Source organism: Pectinophora gossypiella, chromosome 13 (assembly GCF_024362695.1).
Source record: "Pectinophora gossypiella chromosome 13, ilPecGoss1.1, whole genome shotgun sequence".
Taxonomy (NCBI): domain Eukaryota; kingdom Metazoa; phylum Arthropoda; class Insecta; order Lepidoptera; family Gelechiidae; genus Pectinophora; species Pectinophora gossypiella.
This window is the reverse complement of record NC_065416.1, coordinates 981,185-1,001,407: the sequence shown is the minus strand read 5'-3', so window position 1 is coordinate 1,001,407 and position 20,223 is coordinate 981,185. Positions and strand designations below refer to the sequence as shown.

The window sequence follows — 20,223 nt, the reverse complement described above, 5'->3', positions numbered from 1 at the left end:
CCCTCAAGATCATGTCAATGTGACAGTTCTTATATAAAAACAGGGACATGAGCATGATCTTGAGAGAGGGAGTCTCACCTGAAATTAGTTTATTAATACCACCTGTAGAGCAGATGAAGGATAATAGGATTACGAAAGCAGTATATAAAGCAAAGGTTGGTGGTAGGGTTGGCAGAGGAAGATCTAGATAAGGACGTACATTGACCAAATTGGAGATGTCCTTAGAAAAGGTTCAGCACGAATTACTCTGAACCGGCGTGCGTGTATGAAACGATTGATGATTGTGGAGGAAGCAAGAGAAGTGTGTCAGGATCGAAGCAAATGGAATTCCATAGTTTCTGCTTACCCCGGTGGAAAATAGGCGTGAGTTTAACACGTTCACTGCGTATGAACCACATATGAGGCAATAAATTTGAAACTTATACGTGTATGTCCCATATGTGGGGCATATTTATTCTTGCCATAGTGTGTCTATGTACATAAATTCCAATATGTTTATCGAAAAATAAAATTGCACGTGAGGGGTTTATCTAACTTTCAGTAACACTTTGAACGTATTAAGTATGAGTGTATGTACAATAAATTTACATAAAAAGGAATTTACAAAATGTAGAGCAAATAAATTACCGGGGAGACTTCCTGTGACTCTTGGGCATCTCGTGTTTGACTCCGCGATACTTATCGCCTTTCCTATCAGGCAAATATTTATTTAAGTACATTAAAATGACGAGGAGGCTTATACCGTCAGCAGTGGGATGATGCGGACTGAATGATTATGATGAACATTTTATTATTTCATGAAAGTCACAACACCTTGCTGTTCGCATTGAAGCTATTGTAACATAATAGCTTCAATGCGAACAGCAAGGTGATGAGGATAATCTATATTCAAATATTATCACTAATGTTCAGGGCACGGTTGTCCTGACCATAGACTGATAGTTCTGATAGAAAGGAAAAACTGATAAAAGGTCATTAACACTGTATATTGATATAAAACTATTTCTAAGATGGGCCGGTGAAAGGTGGTATTAATGAGCACGCGTAGCTTGCTTGATTGCTAATTGCGAACTGACTAATACAATATAATTTCAATATAATGCAAATTTAGGTCAAATAATTAAACGCTAACGCGGCAATGTGCGAGTTCGCTCGTACAACTAATGAGAGACTTTCCAGGCTTACGTTCCTCAAAAACAATATAGAGGGCGCTGTAAAGATTTTCCTTTGTAACCTTCTAATTTCATGGATTACAGACATCCGACCACGTGTCGGACGACGCTCAGTGGGTAGGCCCGCTACAAGGTGGACCGACGATCTGCGGACAGCGCAGGACCGATCGTCGTGGAGATCCTTGGAGGCCTATGCCCAGAAGTGGGAGTCGTACGGCTGATAATGATGCATGAAATGATGACAGACATAATGCATACTTTATCTTTTTTTAAATATAAATGATCTTTTGATTACACCCAGACAGAAGTACATCTTCCACCCATTATTATTCTGGTCAAAATAAAGAGAAGCAATATAGATAGCAACATAATTCTACACATAATGTGGTCTAAATATCAAGCATCAATTAATTATTTTTATATACAGGGTGTTAGTGACATCGTAACGAATACTCAGGGAGATGATTCAGATCATGATTCTGAGTTAATATCAAGTGGAATTTTCCGTCGCAAAATTCATGTTTTTTTTTTAGTTTTTTTAAATTATTTTCTATTGTATACTTTTGCGATGGAAAATTCCAATTGATATTAACTCAGAATAATTAGCTGAATCATCCCCCTCAGTATTCGTTACGATGTCACTTACACCCCGCACAAGTACATACGGTAGCCATACAAGTAGGTATGGGTGTTAGTGACACCGTAACGAACACTGAGGGGGATGATTCAGAACATGATTCTGAGTTGATATCAAGTGGAATTTTCAGTCGGAAAATTCATGTATTTTTTTTGTGTTTTTTTAAATTATTTTTAGTTCCATACTTTTGCGACGGAAAATTCCACTTGATATCAACTCAGAATCATGGTTTAAATCATCCCTCAAAGTATTCGTTACGATGTCACTAACACCCTGTATGCTTCTGCCATTACATTTTTGAGTACTGAGAAAAGAGGTAATTATTGTATCAAATATCGACGGCGCCATCTATATTATTTTTAGAGAACGTAACCTGGAAAGTCTCTCATTGTACTGTCTAATATCAGGTAGGTATTAGTTAAATGACTAACTTACCCAATTTTGCCTTTGCCCACAGGATTCGGCCGTAGAGTCTCGAGAGAGTACATGGAAAGACGAGTATTCGCTTCTGCAAAATGATTATCATTATAGTATGGCGGACTTAAAATTGGGTACTATCCTAGGTCATAGATAAACTATGAAATTAACACAACATTACATGCTCACAAATATTCTTTATTTCATTAATTTTAGTTACATCGTGGCCGAGACCTCCCATTAAGTAATCCTAGGATACTTGTGGCGGGAATGTCTCGCAATTCCCAAGGGGTAGGTACAGTTTGTGAGTTAAGATAAGTAATAATAAATATGACTTCTATAAAGAAAACACATAATTAAGTAGGTGTAATCTAAAGATTTACAGAGTAAAATATAACTAAATATCAAATTTTTGCCCATAGCACTATGAGTGACATATATATTAATTCACATATATATACACACGCACATGTGTACGCACGTGCACACACACACACACACACACAATGGGGATAAAAACTGCCTATTTCCCCCATAAGGAGTCGCTACTGTTGAGTGTTTTTAAATTTTGACAGTTCTCCATACTAGCCTTACCATAGACTATCAAAACTATTCTAGTATTGCTATAGCTAAAATATTTATGGTTGACTTGGTCATAAACAGTAGCTCTTTCTCGCTCTAGCAAATGACGGTTCCGAGCGACAGAAAAGGATAGAAGCATAGGAATGTGCAATGAGGTGCTGCCAGATGTGGTGGATACTGCTCCTTAAGAGAAATAATAGCATGAAAATTATCATAAACTAACATTTTTTACCTAATTTAGAACTGGACTTGTTATTGGATTTGGTCCATGTTCCGATGGCTTTCTTCTTGCCCTTGCTCTTGGTCGACTTTTTGGAGCGCGCTGAACGCTGTGAAGGAAGACAGTTTGCTCACAACCACGTATTACGTAGTATTATTCCTTATGACGGCCTCTGTTGTCCAATGGTTGAGCGTTGGGCTCACGATCCGGTAGTCCCGGGTTCCCGGTCCCGGTGGGGACATACCACAAAAATTACTTTGTGGTTAAGACATTGCAGGCTGATTACCCGGTTGTCCGAAAGTATGATGACCCGTGCTAAGGCACGTTAAGCAGTTGGTCCTTGCTACTATTTACATAAGTATGTAGTCCTTAAAAATGCCATGTCAGGGGCCTTTGGCGGTTTAATAGTAACCTTGACACCAAAATGTAAAAAAAAAAGTGAAATTGTATGTCCAAGTCTCTTCTTGGGCCGACGTTTTTGAAAATCCACCAGGGGGGTTTAGGCCACATCGAAGCAATTCATCTAAAAAAAGCAATATTGTTATTTGACATTTATATGCATTGCGCACTTACTTTTATATGCGCAATTGTCAAATTGCAATACTGCTTTCCGAGATGAATTGCTTCGATGTGGCCTTTTTAACCTCCCCTTATGGCGTCACTCCACCATGCCAACCTTCAAAGCAAAATGTTCGGACCTCTTTGTACGATATTGCGACGTATCGCAGCGGATTACCATAAGCATTTGTTCATAGCCAAATACATAGCGTATACAACCTTATACTATGTTGTAATGCTGGGCACAGGCCTCCCCACAATCATCCGGAAGTAAGAAGTATACTCCACCACGCACGTGGAAGTATTTGGACTAGCCAATGCATTTACTAGACTTTCATCTTACATTAAATAAAATACAATCAAATTATCTTACATTTTCAGCTGCATTGACAATTTCCTCCACTCGCTCTACGTACTCTTTTGACATAGCCTCCAGTTTCTCACAAGTCGATACTATATCCTGAAAGTGATATACAATGTTATCGGTCAATAGAAAGACAATGGTAAATTAAAGCGCCTAGGAAATAAAGTATAGCAATTCATCATTCTTATAGGTATTTCTCGTTGCTATAAGTTTTTCACAGGCACTATTGGCAAAACGATAACGCTTTTACAAGTATTTACGCTTAAACTAAATAGACTCTTATTAAGCGCTCGAAGCACGGTTCATCTTACTGGGCAATGGGGTGATCACCTTATAGTGTTCTAACCAAACTAGCGATTGCATTGATTTTCGGGATTCGAACCCGAGGTCTTGGGTTATAAGAGGAAGTTTGAAAGTAACATTAGTTAACAGGAGTATTAGATTAGTATGATTTGGCCATGTGATGAGAGACCTATAAGGAGGAAAGTTATGAGTATTTATGTGGGTAGATGTAGGGGATGAATAAAAAAAGGGTGGATGAATTGTGTGAAGGCTTTGGGGGAGGACTATGCCTAGCAGTGGGCGTCGTACGGCTGATGATGATGAATTGTGTGAAGAAGGATATGTGTGAAGAAGGATATGTGTGTGGAAGGTGTGAGTACTGAGATGACGACTGACAGAAATGAATGGAAGAGGAATACATGTTGTGCTGAGCCCGCTTAGACTGGAATAAGGGCAGGAATATTCGGTGTCATAGAATATGGGATAATACTACGTGTAGAACGGTCACTCTCCGCTCCCCACCGGCGGCCGATCTGGGTTTACTTCACCCCCTCTCGGTGTTATTTTAGTGGTCAATCGTATTGTAAGGTCAGTGTGTGGGGGGTGTGGGGGTGTGGGGTCCGCCGTACGTCTTGGTAGAGGTCAGCGGCGGCGGCCAGCCCGTGCGGCGCGGGCAGCGCGCGGCACGCGGCGCCCGCGTCGCGCAGCGCGGCGCACAGCGCGCGCAGCAGCTCGGCCCACTGGCGCGGCCACCACGCCGCCGACAGCGACTTGTGGAACACCTGCGGCGCGGGGACGGCACATGTACACGTGGATAAACTCACGCAATTCATATTAGAGTGGCAACGTCAAAGGTATCATAATCCTAAGTTTGGTTTTGATTATTTTTCTATAACATCTCTACAGGGTGTTTGTGACACCGAACCGAATACTAAGGAGGATAATTCAGCTCACAATTCTGAATTAATATCAAGTGGAATTAATTAAAAATAATTTATAAAAGACTAAAATAAACTTGAATTTTATGGTCAAAAACACATAATATTAATCCACTTTTACAATAAAATACCAGATAATATTTTAAATTTGTCAGAAAATAAATTTAAAGCTCATGTGAAGCTTACTTTATGTAAAAAAGCTTATTATAAGATTAATGACTACCTAAATGATAAAAATGTCTGCTATTTAATGTGTTCCTCTAGTTATTAAATAACTTGTAAGTAATGTATATCCTCATTGGTTTTTAAAAGATGTGTTGCTGTTGCAGTTTCTTGTCATTTCTTCTCCTCAGCCATAACACCTTGCGAAATGACGTAAATTCAAAAATGTTACATTGACCTTCAACAAGTTTATCCATGATAATTACGTTGAATAAATGATTCTGATTTCTTCCACTTATTCAGTACAATATCACTAACACCCTATATTTATGTTACTGTAAAATAATATTTCAACGAACTTAGGTTAGGACCTTACAGATCGTGAGACTCACGCTCGACCACTGGACCACTGAGGCGGTTATTATATTGTTTATTAGGGTGTATACCTGCAGTGACTGCAGGGTGGTCTGATGCAACGCGACGATGCGCACCATCTGCGACTGGAACTGAGTGTACTTCGCGAAGGGGAGCGCCATCGAGCTGTGGCGCTTTATATCGTGGATCTGAAAACGTACAACGCAATTATTTAATATGGATAATAACTATTACATGCACACAAAAGGCGGTTTCTAGCAATTCCTTTCAAGAAATCTTTTAATTACTGCGAACGCGATTCGAGTGAATGCCGGCACGGCAAGATGTATACAACCTATTGTCATAGAATAAAGAATAATACGCACAGAACGACAACTTCGCGCTCCCCACCAGCGTCTGAGCTAGGTTTAACTCACCCCCTCTCGAACATAGCTTAGACTTGAATCGTATGACGTCAGACGTCACAGACACAGAGCAGCTACGCATGTTGGTAACTTCAACTTGTGGTGTCTGTAAAAACGACGTCGTTTGTATGACGTGTCCGAGGTGCTGTTGCTCAAGACGCCTGGCGTAAATGCGTGCACGTATGCATAACATAACAAATACTTTATTGCACAGGCAGGAACATACAAAACAAAAGAGTAATAGAAAGAGTATAAGACCGTCTACGGCCTTATGCGCATGCATGCGTGACTACGTGCATGCATGCGTGAATACGTGCATGAATGCGTGCGTGCATGCGTGCATGCGTGCGTGCATGCGTGCGCGTGTACGTACGTGCCGCTGCAGCTGGTAGAGGTGTATCCGCTGGAAGCGCGCGCAGAACTCAGCGGCGCGGCGGCCGCTGGCGCGCAGCCGGTGCGGGTCCGGGCACGACACGGCGAGGCGCTCCATGGACGTCCTGCGGGGACGCGGAAGCTAAGCTCAAATATAGAAAAAGAACGGACGAAAAGAACAAATTCGTATCGGTGTTATCGGCCGAGTTAATTCGAGCCAAGTTCGGAAGTTTCGAAAATGTCCCCTTCGGTCAAACAACTAGTCTACTCTAGCCACTAGACTACGAAGTCTGTTCCATTAATTTTATTTTTTTTCTATGGCCTAATTTATGCCTCATATCTTTATTCAGTTATTTCTGTAATACTCTGTTCAATCCGTGATACTTATCATGTGATTGGCGAACAAACATTGTACTCTTTCTAAAATGTTAGCCGGAGCCCTCTCTTTCCAACCATATACCATAACTCTCTTCGGCATTATTCCATTACTTACATGATAGAAATGAGTTCCATGTTGATCTTGATCCGCAAATCCTTCACTTTAGCGCAGTAGATGCTGCTCTCAATCATGTTCGCCACGTTCTCGTTAGATTTGCCTGTAAACAAGTAAAACCTCTATGGTGTCGATTCGGAAAACCACCAACTTATTTTGACAGGACTAAAACTAGCTTAAGAGGACGGCACTAACTTAAGAGCTGACAAACTCACTCAAACTCACGACACACCCATAACAAGATGAAATAAGTACCCACACCTCACCAAACTTTCTGTTAGACCAACGTGATAGGTGGTGAGCCGTATCGCCGTCTATAATGGTCGAGCCATCTATGTTAGAATCTAGTAAAGGATAGGCAGAAAAACTTGAAGTCGCTCACGCCCACGTATGATTATTTTTAGTGGTGGTAAGCTTCAGCTGTGGTTTACAACCCTCCAGATTAAACCTTGCTGTCAAGCGACGAAACCCCTGTTCCGGCATGATGTCTGAGGAAGCTGCTAGGGGAGAGGCGGCCACATTTTGACTTACCATCATCAGCCCTCGCGGCACGGTAACCACGCCGAGGGCTTCGAGGTGGAAGCTATTAGTGGAAGCCCTTGACATAATCCGCGCGGCGCGGTTGCCGAGAAGACCTTACTAGTGAGATTATGATCAAACGCAATAGTCTATTCTTAATAAAAAGAGAGGTATACTGACTGGTAGACGGTTGCTGTGCGCGATCTTTTCCATCTCGCTCATCAGTCTTGCTTTCGTCGTCTGTCCCCATACGCTCACGCTCGCGTACCGTGTTCGGCGTGTCTATCGATTCGTTCAATCCATCGTCATCTTGAACTGCAAATGGAATACAAGAATTGTGTTACATACATACACACAAACTCTCGCCCTTAATCCCTGATCTGCCCACCCCAGACCCACAAGTAATCAGAAGATAACTTGCAGCCACTGTTGATACGAAGTCCTATGATGGATATAATGAACCTTACGGTGATAAGACATCATGCTATCACCCATAACAATTGTACATCATGTTAGAAGGAACACAATTCCTCTGTCGGATTTTACAACATGCTCGGGAAGCCATAGAGTCGTAAGACCGAATGTTCTTTTAAAATCCAAAACCCATTGTTTAACTATTGTGTCTGGAAATCTCGGCGTTAAGAGGATAGTATAACCAGACAAAGGGATAGTAATATTTTTCTATAGTCCCGATTTTAGCCGCCGAAATAGCAACACTGCACCACTTTTGTCGTTCTTGCAACAGTAATAAATACGAAAACCAGTGTTATAGATATTCAATCCGTCAATTTCAGTTCAGGTTCATTCAGGTGGCTGATACTGTGTCCTGTCTTCACTTCGTAGCTTAGAATGCCCAATATTACACTACTCAGCAACATCAAGAAATTGCATCAGATTCCGATCCACAATCCTATCTCGCTTTGGGCGAAAGAGTGGCAGAACATGATCAAGTCTATTCATTTCTCTGTCTACGCCATCATCTCATTTCTCTCTTACCCTCTATATACTCACTGGACAGATCATCTTCCTTCTCGTTCTCATTCTCCTCGAAGATGCGGAACATTTCGTCCTGGTCGATCTCGCTAAACGTCACAGTATGCTGCGTCTCACATATGGGGGAGTCGCCCGCACCGCGCTTATGTTCCTGTCATAATAATCACAACATTAATACAAACTATACTCTTAATATACGACATATCCAAAAAAAAACACTTTGTTAGCTCAACCGGGTCTGCGTGACAACCGCGCCGCGCGCGGCGCGAATTATATCGAGCGCTTGGACTAATAAACGATACGAATGCTATCTACGTAGATGGACGTCAAATGGCTATTGGTCGAAGGCCTCGATATAATTCGCGCCACGCACGGCGCTTGCCGTGCAGAGCCTACTGGTTTGGTTAGGACATTACAGACTGATTTAATTACCCTGACACTGCAGATGAGGTTGTTAATCCATGTCACAACCCGTGTGGGTTAGTGTGTTGTGGGATAATAGTAGTAGTATTATACTACTTCTGAGGTTGCAACATATCATAAAAGAGTGGAAGTCTATTGTATGTAGATTGGTACAGTCTAGCCTACTGTCATCTGCACATGTCAGCCTCCGCTCTGCTTACTCCATTAGAGGTCATGAGCGTGAAGATTGTAAAATGAGACTGTAGGCCAGTGGCTCTTGATGATTGACATAGTTCAACAAACATGCTAAGTAATAGGTCATAATATAGTTGTAAGACAGAATGTCCTTTTCAAAACCAAACCTTTTAAAGATTAACTAATTTGTCTAGAAATCTTGGCTGCGAAGATTGGCTGGAAGTCACTCTACCTGTTCTAAAGTCATCCTCATTGTCTGAATCTCAGTCTCCATCATTTCTCTAAGGGAGCTCTCTGGAAACTGGTCTATAAACTGGTACGGATCCTCTGAAATTATCAGCAGTGACTAATAAAGTATAATTCTAAATTAACTCCAGAATAATCTGAATGTTCAGTTACTTAAACTACATTCATAAACCTGAATGTTCCACTGCCGGGCATAGCCCTTACTCATTTACATAGAATAAACAATATTACTGCAGAAGATATGCTCTTGCACATGTACAGGGTAATAGCAACATTTATTTAAAACTATACCCTAATATACACAAAAATATCTTCATCTTTACATATTGCTCCTATGTTCTATTTGATTTTGTATGGAGTACAAACATCTTATTCTTGTATAGGGCATTGAATAAGCAATGATCCTATGAAGGGAACATTCTGCCCGGCTTGGAGTGAGCCTCCTTCCCCCCATGAATAAAACTTAATATTATACAGAACAACTTGGCCACTCTTGCATAACTCCTATAACCGACACATCTATTTAATTCAGATTATAGGTATGTACCTTTGCAGACGCTCCTCAGTATATCCTGTTCCTTGACAAACTCGTCCCAGATCTTCTCCTCTTGTTGCTTGAGTCGCTGTCGACGGGCTGCCTTCCATGTCTGCTCCAACTCCTCGCTCTCTACATACTGCAGATCACATGGCCATTTAACACAGATTTTTATAATTGTCTAGACAAACTATTCTCTTTGGACAGACCTGTACGAGTTGCGATAGCTCGTGACGACTAAAAATTCGTAAAATAGATATCTAAATACTGTTGTACGCTCTATAAACATTACTTGAAAATGAAATTATTTTTTAGTACTACCTACTTATATAGAAAAGAAACCTATTTATTACTATTACTTACATCTAGAGAAGATGGAGGATAATTATTGAGAAAAGATAGTCTACATTTTTTTAGTTTTCGTAAAAAATAATATCAAACCTGCAAGTCCATAACCTTAATTTTGGTATTTGGCACAAAGGTGTTCGAAAATCCTCGCATACACGTTGTAGAAGCCTCCATGACAACTCAGGTCTGTAAATGTTCACAAAAATATCGCTGGTTTAGCACAAAAATCCTAAAAATCACGTCAATTATTTATACTATTGCCGAAATTAAATAAACAAGATCGATTTCAATTTGTTTGAAATATTTTAAATTTGACGTATGACCGGAAATGAAAAGGAATGAAATTGATCACCATTATTAAATTTGTGAATGATGAATGGTTTCGTAATTAATTTATTTGTATTAATTGTCACAGAAAATAACTACGTATGAATACTATAAGTTATATTTAACGTTTGTTTTTATTATTTCGAGATATTAAATAGCATTTAATATTATTGTAAAGTATAAATATATTATAAAGATTTTTGTCAGGAATACCGAATGAACTGTATATTACTCATAATCCAGTTGCTAGGCAACGATCCCCAAACAAAATAAAGTTGAAAGAAATGTAAACAAACGAAATAAAATTGAGATTACGATATAAATTTAATTACGACCGAAATATGTTTTATTAATTTATTTCAAAAATAAGTTATTATTTACACAACTAAAACATGTAACATTTGTGATATTGTTGTTTTGATACTCACCTACGAGTTACAGAACTTACCGTGCGCTTGCAACAGGTGCGCGCTTTTTATATTAGTTAGGAAGTGACTTGTCTGTCGGAGCGAGGGTGGTGTCTGGTGTGCGGTATGTTATTCAGCACGCGAGTGGCGCCGGCGATGGGGGCGCCGCCGGCACCGGTGTTGAAGCCCCTGTCTCGACACTTTCCGCAGTGGAGCAGAACAGCAATACTAACTTTATCTAGTGGAGTTGAGGACGATGCCGTTAATGAGGTGAGGGAATATCTTATTTCAATAGTTTCGCGTATAGAAATACGATTTTTAAATTAATTCGTGTCCATTCCACCTGTAGGCACATTCAGAACTTCAATTTTGTCTCTACTTATGCCGATTTTACAATATAAAATAACCAAGCACGTATTTATTTACTAAAAAGTGGACTACAAAAATAAAGTGCAAATTTTCAGTAAGTAATGTTCAATTCAAATAAACTGTATTTTGTTAAAATAAAGGGTTCGCATTTCAATGGCATATTTTAAAATGATACGTCTGTCACTGTCTACCCAGGTAGAGATACGGGCGTGAATTCGGTTACTGCGGTAGGAAGGTAGGCACACAGTCTATTCGTCCATGTTATGGCTGAAATGGGTAATTGGGTATGTATGTATGACGTTGTTGATAGGTAATATAGAATGTTAAGGCGTTGAAGCGTAACAAACACACTTTCGCAGTTAAGTAGATTCCTACTTATATGTATATTCTTGCAATGAAGTATACATAAAAGTAAAAGCTATAAATGTTCACAGCTTACCTAATCAATTTACTTATAAATATTTTTTTGTTACTAAGTCTCTTTACAATGATTTATGTACGAAGCTATAACCGGTAGATGATGATTGATGTTATGACGACAATCAATTACTAAAACGATGTAAAGTAGGTACTCACCTATTGGAAGGTACAGGGAAACGTGCCCTAATAATTGTACCAACTAAAACGTGAAGCTTACATTATTCATGAAAGTAAACTAGAAAGAAGTTTCCACAGCTTATTTATTTATTTACCTATTTATTATTTAAAGTATGTCGGTTTGTACACAATATGCAAACAATATTTAGGTGAATTATAATATAGGCACCTATTCCGATGAAATGTACCTACACGTAAAAAGATTACAGATTATGGAGGAACTGTCATATTTTACGTCATGCAACAATGACATTAGCTGTCAGTGTTGCATGACGTAAAATATGACAGATTAGGTACCTACACGCAAAGACCACGGAATTCTACTTACTAAGATCCTGACTTGATAGACCACTTTCGCTTCTTCCACTCTCATTAAAGACTAAAAAAATCAACTTTAGCCAGTTATTAGTAATCTCAATAGTACCTTACCCACACAGCCGGGTCTGCATGATAACCGCGCCGCGCGCGGCGCGAATTATACCGAGCGCTTCGACCAATAAACGATACGAATGCTATCTACATAGATGGACGTCAAACGGCTATTGGTCGAAGGTTTCAATAAAATTCGCGCCGCGCACGGCGCGGTTGTCGTGTAGAGCCTACAGGTACCTATAAAGGTAATTAATACAGACAAACATGGCGATAGTAAAAGTTTGCACCTACACCCGTCTCATAAAGTGAGTCGACCTACATAGTAGCAATCGGGGCGCCAATTGATTTCTAACGAAACCTAGTATTTAAAGTATAGATACTAGATAAGCAACAAAGTTGATTTTCATGATGTTATCAAAACTCCTAATGGCCGTATCGATTCCATTGTTTTAGTGGCGGACAACAATGCAAGTCCAGGAGACTAAAAGATGAGAAACAAAAAATGTAACAAAGAATGTCTGTAAGCTTAAACTTTACGATATCCTATTTTGTCACGAGAAGCTATTTGCGAAAGTTCGCAAGCTGAAATTAAGTCATTATCCAAGACTCCGATGACACGCCATAAAGCTATCAGAGCAGTTGGCACGGCGCCACGGGTGTGCAGTGACGGAGCGCCCGTGAGTCAACCGTACGCGGAACCTGTGTGCGGCGCGCGGCGGCGGAGGCGCGATCGATAGACACTGCACCCCCGCCCGCCCGCACCTGCCCCGGCCCAGCTCCCGCGACTCCGCCAACCGTCCGCCACACGACAAACAAATTCCTGAAAAACTCGCGTAAAAATCGCAAATATTCAGTGCTTTCATCAAAAGTCAATTTAACCGTTTTTAAGACTCACTAGTTCAAGGTCGTTGTCGGTCAACGACCTCCGCTAAGTTTAGGGCAAACATCTACCTCATATACTAAAGCAATACGCGGTGCTTATTATGTATTTTGTGTTGCGCCGCGGAATTTATTTTTAATTATTACGTGTAGAACGCAAGGCCGCCTTATTTTCCCGTGCACAAATGGTGGATCTTTATCATTGCAAGCGCGCGCGTGCTCTGAGGTGGTTCGCAACAAAGGAGGTTGCACTAATTGCTTTACTTTAGCTAGTTTCTTTCCGGATTAGTGTTACTGCAGTGATGGCTTCTAAGGTTCTTGTTCCGGCCGCTCCATTTGCCAAATTGCAAGTAAGTTTTGTTTTGGTTCAATACGCCTTCGTAGATCCCTTTGTCGTTTACTCTCTCTGATACAATTATTCTAAGTAAATCTTTTACCTGACCCATTTTAATAGAAAGCTATTAAACTACTTAGTTAAAGCATTCCAATGAAAATATTCAATACTACTTAATCAGGCAGTGTTGCACCAGGGCCGGTTCGTCAGAAACACAAAGAAGCCGTGACCGGTCAATGACATATCGGAAAACTCATTGCTTTCATCACATGGCGCTTTTCCATCAATACTGATCGACGAAAATAGAAATAATTGCATCAAGTCAGAGCATCGTTTGTTTTATTACTCCGTCGTTAAGACGTGTAGAGTTAGGCGGTCGGTGTTCAAAATAAATATTACTCAAAGTTTATTTTTGCTTTCATAATATATTTTTGTCGTCCCTTTTTATGCTGTGATCTTTAACAATTAATGAAACGATGTGCTTGTGCCTCACTTTTTCAGGTGAAGAAGTCTCCCCCTGAACAAGGTGGGAGTGGATTCATCATTGGTAGTGGGGATGCAGTCGCAAGGGTCGCCCATCTGGAGCATAGCGTGCGGTTCCTGCAGGAACAGCATCGGCTGATGCTCAGTGGTCTTCATGCCGAAATCGAAGCTTTAAGAGAGAGGAATAGAGGTACCTTCTGAAATATTACGATTGCCTCTCAAGTTTTTCTAATTAAACGCCATTAATTATTGTCATTGCAAAGGTATAAAACCTATTATAGACTATTTTTATGTACCTTGCGCTTTGTTGCTAGCGTTGACTAGTACAATAGTTTTACGTCATGTCATGACTATGAAACCACACGTAGGAAGCACAATGAACACAAGTACTCGTAAACATTACCTAAGTAAATTAAAGTGAATCATCGCCAGTTAATCTTAAAAAAACTGTTCTTTTCAGATCTCCAGTTTCAATTGATATTCAACAAGGAGTCTCCGCCGAAATCTAGTCCGCCTGCACCTGAAGAAAAACCTGATAATACCGAGGTACCTACCTAATTTAAAAAGATTTCAAAAATGGTATAAAATAAAATAAATTAAAGTAAAAAAAATAAAAGGTTTTCTTAAGTTTTAGTGCATAAGCTATTTTTTAGATAGATAGTAAAAATAACGTATTTTTCGCATTACCAGGAGGTGGGAAATCTCAAAAAAGAGGTAACTCGCCTCGAACGAGAAGCAGCCGCCGCAAGAGGCGAGGCCAGAGCTGCGGAAGCTAGAGCATTGCAACTTCAGAGAACTGTCGACGTTCAAGCTGAGTACGTATTGAATACAAGTTTTAATGTAAAAGTGTACTTATAAGATAACATTTTACTTTTTTATTTTAGTAGCTTTTACGGTGGAAAAATCATAATATTTATTTTGTTGCATTCTTATCACCAGTAAACTACGAGAATTAGAATTGAAAGCGAACTCAGTGTGCCAGAGCAGCGAGCAGCCGAGCTTAGAGGAAGGCGCGGACGAGACGCGGGCTGAGCTGCGCGCACGCCTCACCGAGGCCGAGCGGTTGGTGCGGCGCCTGCGCGGAGACGCCGAGCGCCAGCGCAGAGAGGTACTCGCGGCGACGGCGGATGGTGTCACCAACCTCTTGTTTGACGGCGCGCACGCAAGACACGCACACGTATGTCCCGCACGAGGTTTGCCAGCTATAGCCCGAGTCGCGGCTAGCCAAGCTAGGCCATTGGACCATTTCACTGCACAAACACGCTGCGAAATTTAGTAAGTAGTCTTCAGACGGACTGTTGCAGGCATACAGCGGTAATTACTGGTTGAAATTGGATTATTTGTGTACTGGAGACATTTCTACATTGAAATTAGTAAGTACCTACAAATGGACTTTTTATATCAGAAAGTTTACGTAACTTAACCCTAACCACCAGTAGACAAAACGTAGCAAAGCTATTAGTTAATTAAAATATGGTAAGTTATTAAAAGAAAGTATACATTCTGAAGCACTGTGCCCTAGTAGTCTGGATCTAAATTAGTTAGTACCTAGTTAATAAGACACGCACTCTAATTGAGCGCATGAGTTGTAATGTATCAAATCCTATCCTATTGATTTCCATTCACTCAAATGGCGACATATTTCCATTCGTTCAATTGAAATAAAACGTAGGTATTTTACACGGTTTCCTTACTTATTTAGAAAATAATTTTAATAATCCCCATTATATCATATTTAACACTTTAATTGTAATAATCTTTTATGTCTATTAATTGGTAGTTAATTAATAATAATTTACAAAATAGATTTTCCGAATTGGCATCTGAATGTGCAAATGAATACTAACAAACCCTGAAAATGTAATATGATTAAAATAATATAACAGCAGGACAGTGATATAGTAAATCACCCAGTGCGAAAGAGACGAAAGATAATGTTATTCTAATGATATTACGTTTTATTTTGCATAAGTATTGCCAAACTAAGGGGTTAAAAAGGCTACATCGAAGTAATTCATCAAAAAATACAATATTTTCTATTTGACATTTGTTTAAATTGCGCACTTTTATATGCGCAAATGTCAAATTGCAATATATTGCTTTATCAGGTGAATTGCTTCGATGTGGCCTTTTTAACCCCCCTAGTCTTGTACCAAGGCCTGTGATGAGTGATTTGGCTGTATAATAAATATACGTATTTCATCGACAGCTGCAATGCATGAAGAACTCACTCCACGCCAGTCTCCGCGCGTCCGGTCTCGACGGATATGGTTACCAGAATAACTACCACTTCCCGCCGCTCCACCCCACCGAGTTTTGGCGCGAACCGCTGAGAGAGTACGTATTTTCAGACTGGACTATTCTAAAACTTCTGGAATAGTCTAGTAGTATCTGGAATAGACTTCAGAATAATATACTGCTTACCTATCTTCCCATATGATCAGCGATGAAGGAGAACATCGTGAGGAAACCCACATTCGCGAGAAATGCATGTCGGAGTTAGGTAGGTATGTGACCTAACCAGTAAATTGGGCTAGTTTATCCTTCGCGGGTTGGAACTTGGAAGGCCAGACAGCCAGTCACTTCTGCGAACAATCGGATCTGATTTTTCCTTCGTGGGTTGGAATTTGGAAGGTCAGACAGAGTTGCTTCTGCAAAAACCGGACCAATAAAATTAGATAAGCGGACCCTGTGAAAACGAGATAACGCTAGGGAGATGATGACCTATCTTCCCGGGCATGTCGTAAAAACCAATATAATTGTGTTCTTCTTTCTAACACGTTACCAACGTGAGCCAATCCATAGGAAGATACAATAATAATTAATAACAGAATGTGTATTATGTTCCAGGGAGTACAGCGTGGGCGGGGCGCGCGGCGCGGGGGGCGGAGGGGGTGCGGCGCGGGCGCGGCGGCCGCTGACGCTGCCCGAGCTGGCGGGGCCGCAGCTGCCTCGCTCCACCGTCTATGCTAATAGTCAGTATCATTATTATACTTCTTTGGTGTTTTCCGTGACTGATCGTTTCCTTTATTCTCATGTCCGATTCTCAAGAGTCGATCAGTCCATCCAGTGAAATATTTTCTTTCTCGTTCGCCATAATATTCTAACACGCGTCGGTTAAAAGGGAAAAATAAATCCCATTAGGCCGATTGACCGGTCGACCGATAGCACGAACAGGAATCACCCGAAAAAATTGTCACCCACACGCCTGTTATCCTAAATTTGTACCGGGTGAGAGCCGCTCCCCATTTGTCCGACCAAGTAGTTAATGCCATCTGCGGCAAATCTACAATAAGTCACGTCACACTATAACACGCTCTATTTGCGTGCGGTTTAACTTTTCTAGTAAGGTGAGGAACCCTCTGTTTTCATTAGTTATTCCATGGTTAAAGTCAGTTTATCCTCTTAATTATAGTTTATGTAAGTTAATATTATTATTTAATAAGTCGTGTTTGAAAAATTCCTCATATCGTGTTCATATTTCAGTTTACGTTTCAGATCACCCGCGACCGCGCGCCAACGGCTACGACCACAAGAAGAAGCCAGTCGTTGACCCCGCCGCTGCCAACACTCCCGAAGATCCACAAGGTACCTACTTTAAGTTCCACTTGAGCGGAATCAGAGGTCAAATTTTGATTTGATTGTGAGAGAAACTAAAGTACCTAGTGAAACTTTTCTCTCAAATCAAAATCCGTACATGGAAATGTAAAAAACCCTACCCCCATTTGAGTTGAATTAAGAAATTTGAAATTTAAGTTCCGTTCGTAAGCGCTAACGATTAGTCTTACAAAACTATCTAATATTTTTGGTTAATTTTCAGAACATTTCCGACCACAGTATCCCCGTACGAACGAAATTTCGACAGTCAATGTACAATCGATTAGAGCCTCAATTCGGCAATACCCAGAGTTAAAAATGGTAGTCACCAAAATGATTTCACAAGACAACGGTGAGGCATTGGAAAACGTTTATTTTGTTTGACTAACCCGTGTGAGATTTTGTATATTTACTAATCTTTTGTGAACTATGTAATTTACCGCTATACTTACTAAATGTCGGCCATAATGCGTAATGTTTTGTTTTGACAAGTTAACAAAGAATGTGGGTTTTCTATAGTTTGGTTTGCGGCTTAGTAAGAGTCATAGTAAGCGGAATTAGCGCTAAACAGTATGGCAATATATTAAAGTCCACCGTTGTGTTTCTAAGGCACTGGATTTATATAGTACTAGGTCCAGGACACTTATTTATTAACTGTTTAACTTTAAATAATTTAACAGTTCTAAAAACTAGCTCTGTTACTTTCCAGAGCGGCACTAGGTTTAGAGCTCTATAAGTTTGCATCTGTTGCAATCGGCACCATTAACTGTACAGTCGGTGAAATGGCTGCCACGCACGAATGTTTGAATGTTCAACAGCACTAGCGCTAACTATCTGTTACTAATAACGTCATCGTCTCTCTAACGTGTTCCCGTTTTTACAAGGTCCGCTCACCTAACCTGAAAATTTGACAGGTCTTTTACAGATGCGACTGCCTGTCTGACCTTCCAACCCGCGAAGGGAATACCAGACCAATACAGGTTGTCACATATCTCCGAAACGCATTTCTTGAGAACGTGGGTTTCATCACCATGTTGTCCTTCACCACTGAGCACGATATACATTTTTACGATCCAAACATGAATACGAAACAAAATCGATAATCATTGCTGGATTCGAAACTGCCATTCTCGGTGACAGTCAAGCGTCATACCACGACTACCTTTCACTTCTAATAAAAAAAATATTCTTTTTCTTCTCGCAGCTATGAGCAGCGTGGAGGCGCGGCGACCGCGACGGCACCCCCGTCGGCACGCGCCCGACCACACGTAGCCGCCTCCTCCCCGCCCACCACAAACTTAGCACGCGACATTGGTTTCTTGGTGAAATTCGTATTTTAGCTAGGACGATATTTTTTTTTCGAAACCTCTAGCAACCTTGTACAATCAGGGGAATTATTTTTAAATCACTCGTCTTCAACGTTCGAAAATAATATCCATTTCAAGTTGCACATCGAAAGTTGCCATTTGCAAGATGAGACAGGTAGGCAGGATTGTGATTCCAAGAACTATGTAGATTCTATTACATAAAAGGGAAATTTTTAACCTAAGTTTTATAGATGGCGTCATTTTTCCACTGCGTAAATCGATACTTTTATCGTGTTTCTAAAGTATTTACTAAAGTATATTTTTATCAGGTAGAACTGTTTCATAGTTTATTTTGATTAAAATAAAAATTTAGTAAATAAAATAACTCAAGCATTAGCCAAATTTGATAGCTTAGACCGAAGATAGAGTGAGTAGGTACTTAGGTCAAAGCTTCACCATGCCACATCGTCACTGACCATCAAGTATAATTATTGTAACCACTTACCATCAAGTAATATTTTGTATAATCAAACCCTAAAGTCAGGAATACGAAATTCGCCAATGAAAGGGAAAAAAATATTTAAAATTTTCATGTTTTCATGTAAAATCAACTTAGCGACTGAATTTTAGAGCACTAATAATAATCCTTTTCAAATCGATGAGGAATAAGTGATATTTTTCATTCCAAGTAATAAAAACCTCAGAACAATAACTAAAGCATAGAAGGAAGGCTAAAATAAAAATTCAGAAACTATAAACCGGCTCTCTTCTAGCTTACGACACAAACTATGAGTGAGAAAAGGACAAATGATTCGCTCTTTGCTTCATTTTTTCCGAGGTTGTCCAAACATGAAATGTCATTTGGACCTATTGGACTCATTTTAACTCGGCCAAATAAATATAACATAACATAAGAAGATTTTACTTATATTTATCGAACTATTTGACACGGTCGCGTGAACGTTGTTTACGAGTGTCTTGTGTTCAGATTGTTTTAAGTGGTAATTTAACAATATTTTTCCAAATAAATGGAAAGAAACTTTTATTTATATCAAATAATTGAGTGTCTCAACTCAGTGACATTATGTCTTGTGTGGTATGGGGCTGCAGCTCACATTCAGGAAGAAAAGAAAATAGCCAACAACTTCTGTCGTTTCATCGGTAAGTTTTTTGTAATTTTCTAGTGAAATGTGAACTGCTGAACAATTTTAGGAAAGTAATATGTTTTGCTGAATAGATTTGTAGCATAAAATATTTGAGATATCCATTATATTATACGTTTTATCGATGAATACGGAATTGATTTGAGGTTATGTTGATTGTCCATAGTGATGTAC

General features: G+C 39.9%; 2 protein-coding genes and 1 long non-coding RNA gene across 7 annotated transcripts; 1 reads left to right on the top strand and 2 right to left on the bottom strand.

The window, feature by feature from the left end:
• Positions 1 to 2,263: 2,263 nt before the first annotated feature.
• On the bottom strand, positions 2,264 to 4,022 carry LOC126371785 (uncharacterized). The gene is made up of 3 exons (XR_007567082.1): positions 3,960 to 4,022; positions 3,041 to 3,137; positions 2,264 to 2,317 (listed from the first exon to the last, which is right to left on the bottom strand). It is a non-coding gene; the product is annotated as an uncharacterized LOC126371785 (long non-coding RNA).
• A 370-nt stretch (positions 4,023 to 4,392) lies between these two features.
• On the bottom strand, positions 4,393 to 10,484 carry LOC126371979 (uncharacterized). Its single transcript, XM_050017474.1, has 10 exons — positions 10,308 to 10,484; positions 9,879 to 10,005; positions 9,318 to 9,412; positions 8,507 to 8,639; positions 7,676 to 7,810; positions 6,977 to 7,079; positions 6,485 to 6,608; positions 5,779 to 5,895; positions 4,862 to 5,014; positions 4,393 to 4,422 (listed from the first exon to the last, which is right to left on the bottom strand). Exons 1-10 carry the CDS (start codon positions 10,386 to 10,388, stop codon positions 4,393 to 4,395), a joined length of 1,098 nt encoding a protein of 365 aa, XP_049873431.1. The 5' UTR covers positions 10,389 to 10,484.
• Positions 10,485 to 12,959: 2,475 nt separating this feature from the next.
• LOC126371742 (uncharacterized) lies at positions 12,960 to 19,579 on the top strand. Of its 5 annotated transcripts, none has more exons than XM_050017084.1 (10): positions 12,964 to 13,515; positions 14,001 to 14,172; positions 14,443 to 14,528; positions 14,673 to 14,797; positions 14,922 to 15,159; positions 16,192 to 16,319; positions 16,833 to 16,957; positions 17,469 to 17,570; positions 17,803 to 17,931; positions 18,784 to 19,579. In XM_050017084.1, exons 1-10 carry the CDS (start codon positions 13,468 to 13,470, stop codon positions 18,849 to 18,851), a joined length of 1,221 nt encoding a protein of 406 aa, XP_049873041.1. In that variant the 5' UTR covers positions 12,964 to 13,467; the 3' UTR covers positions 18,852 to 19,579. The 5 variants fall into 5 exon arrangements, with proteins under 5 accessions (XP_049873044.1, XP_049873045.1, XP_049873041.1 ...); XM_050017085.1 differs by having other exon boundaries at positions 12,965 to 13,515; positions 17,481 to 17,570; XM_050017086.1 differs by having other exon boundaries at positions 12,969 to 13,515; positions 14,922 to 15,090.
• Positions 19,580 to 20,223: the final 644 nt, after the last annotated feature.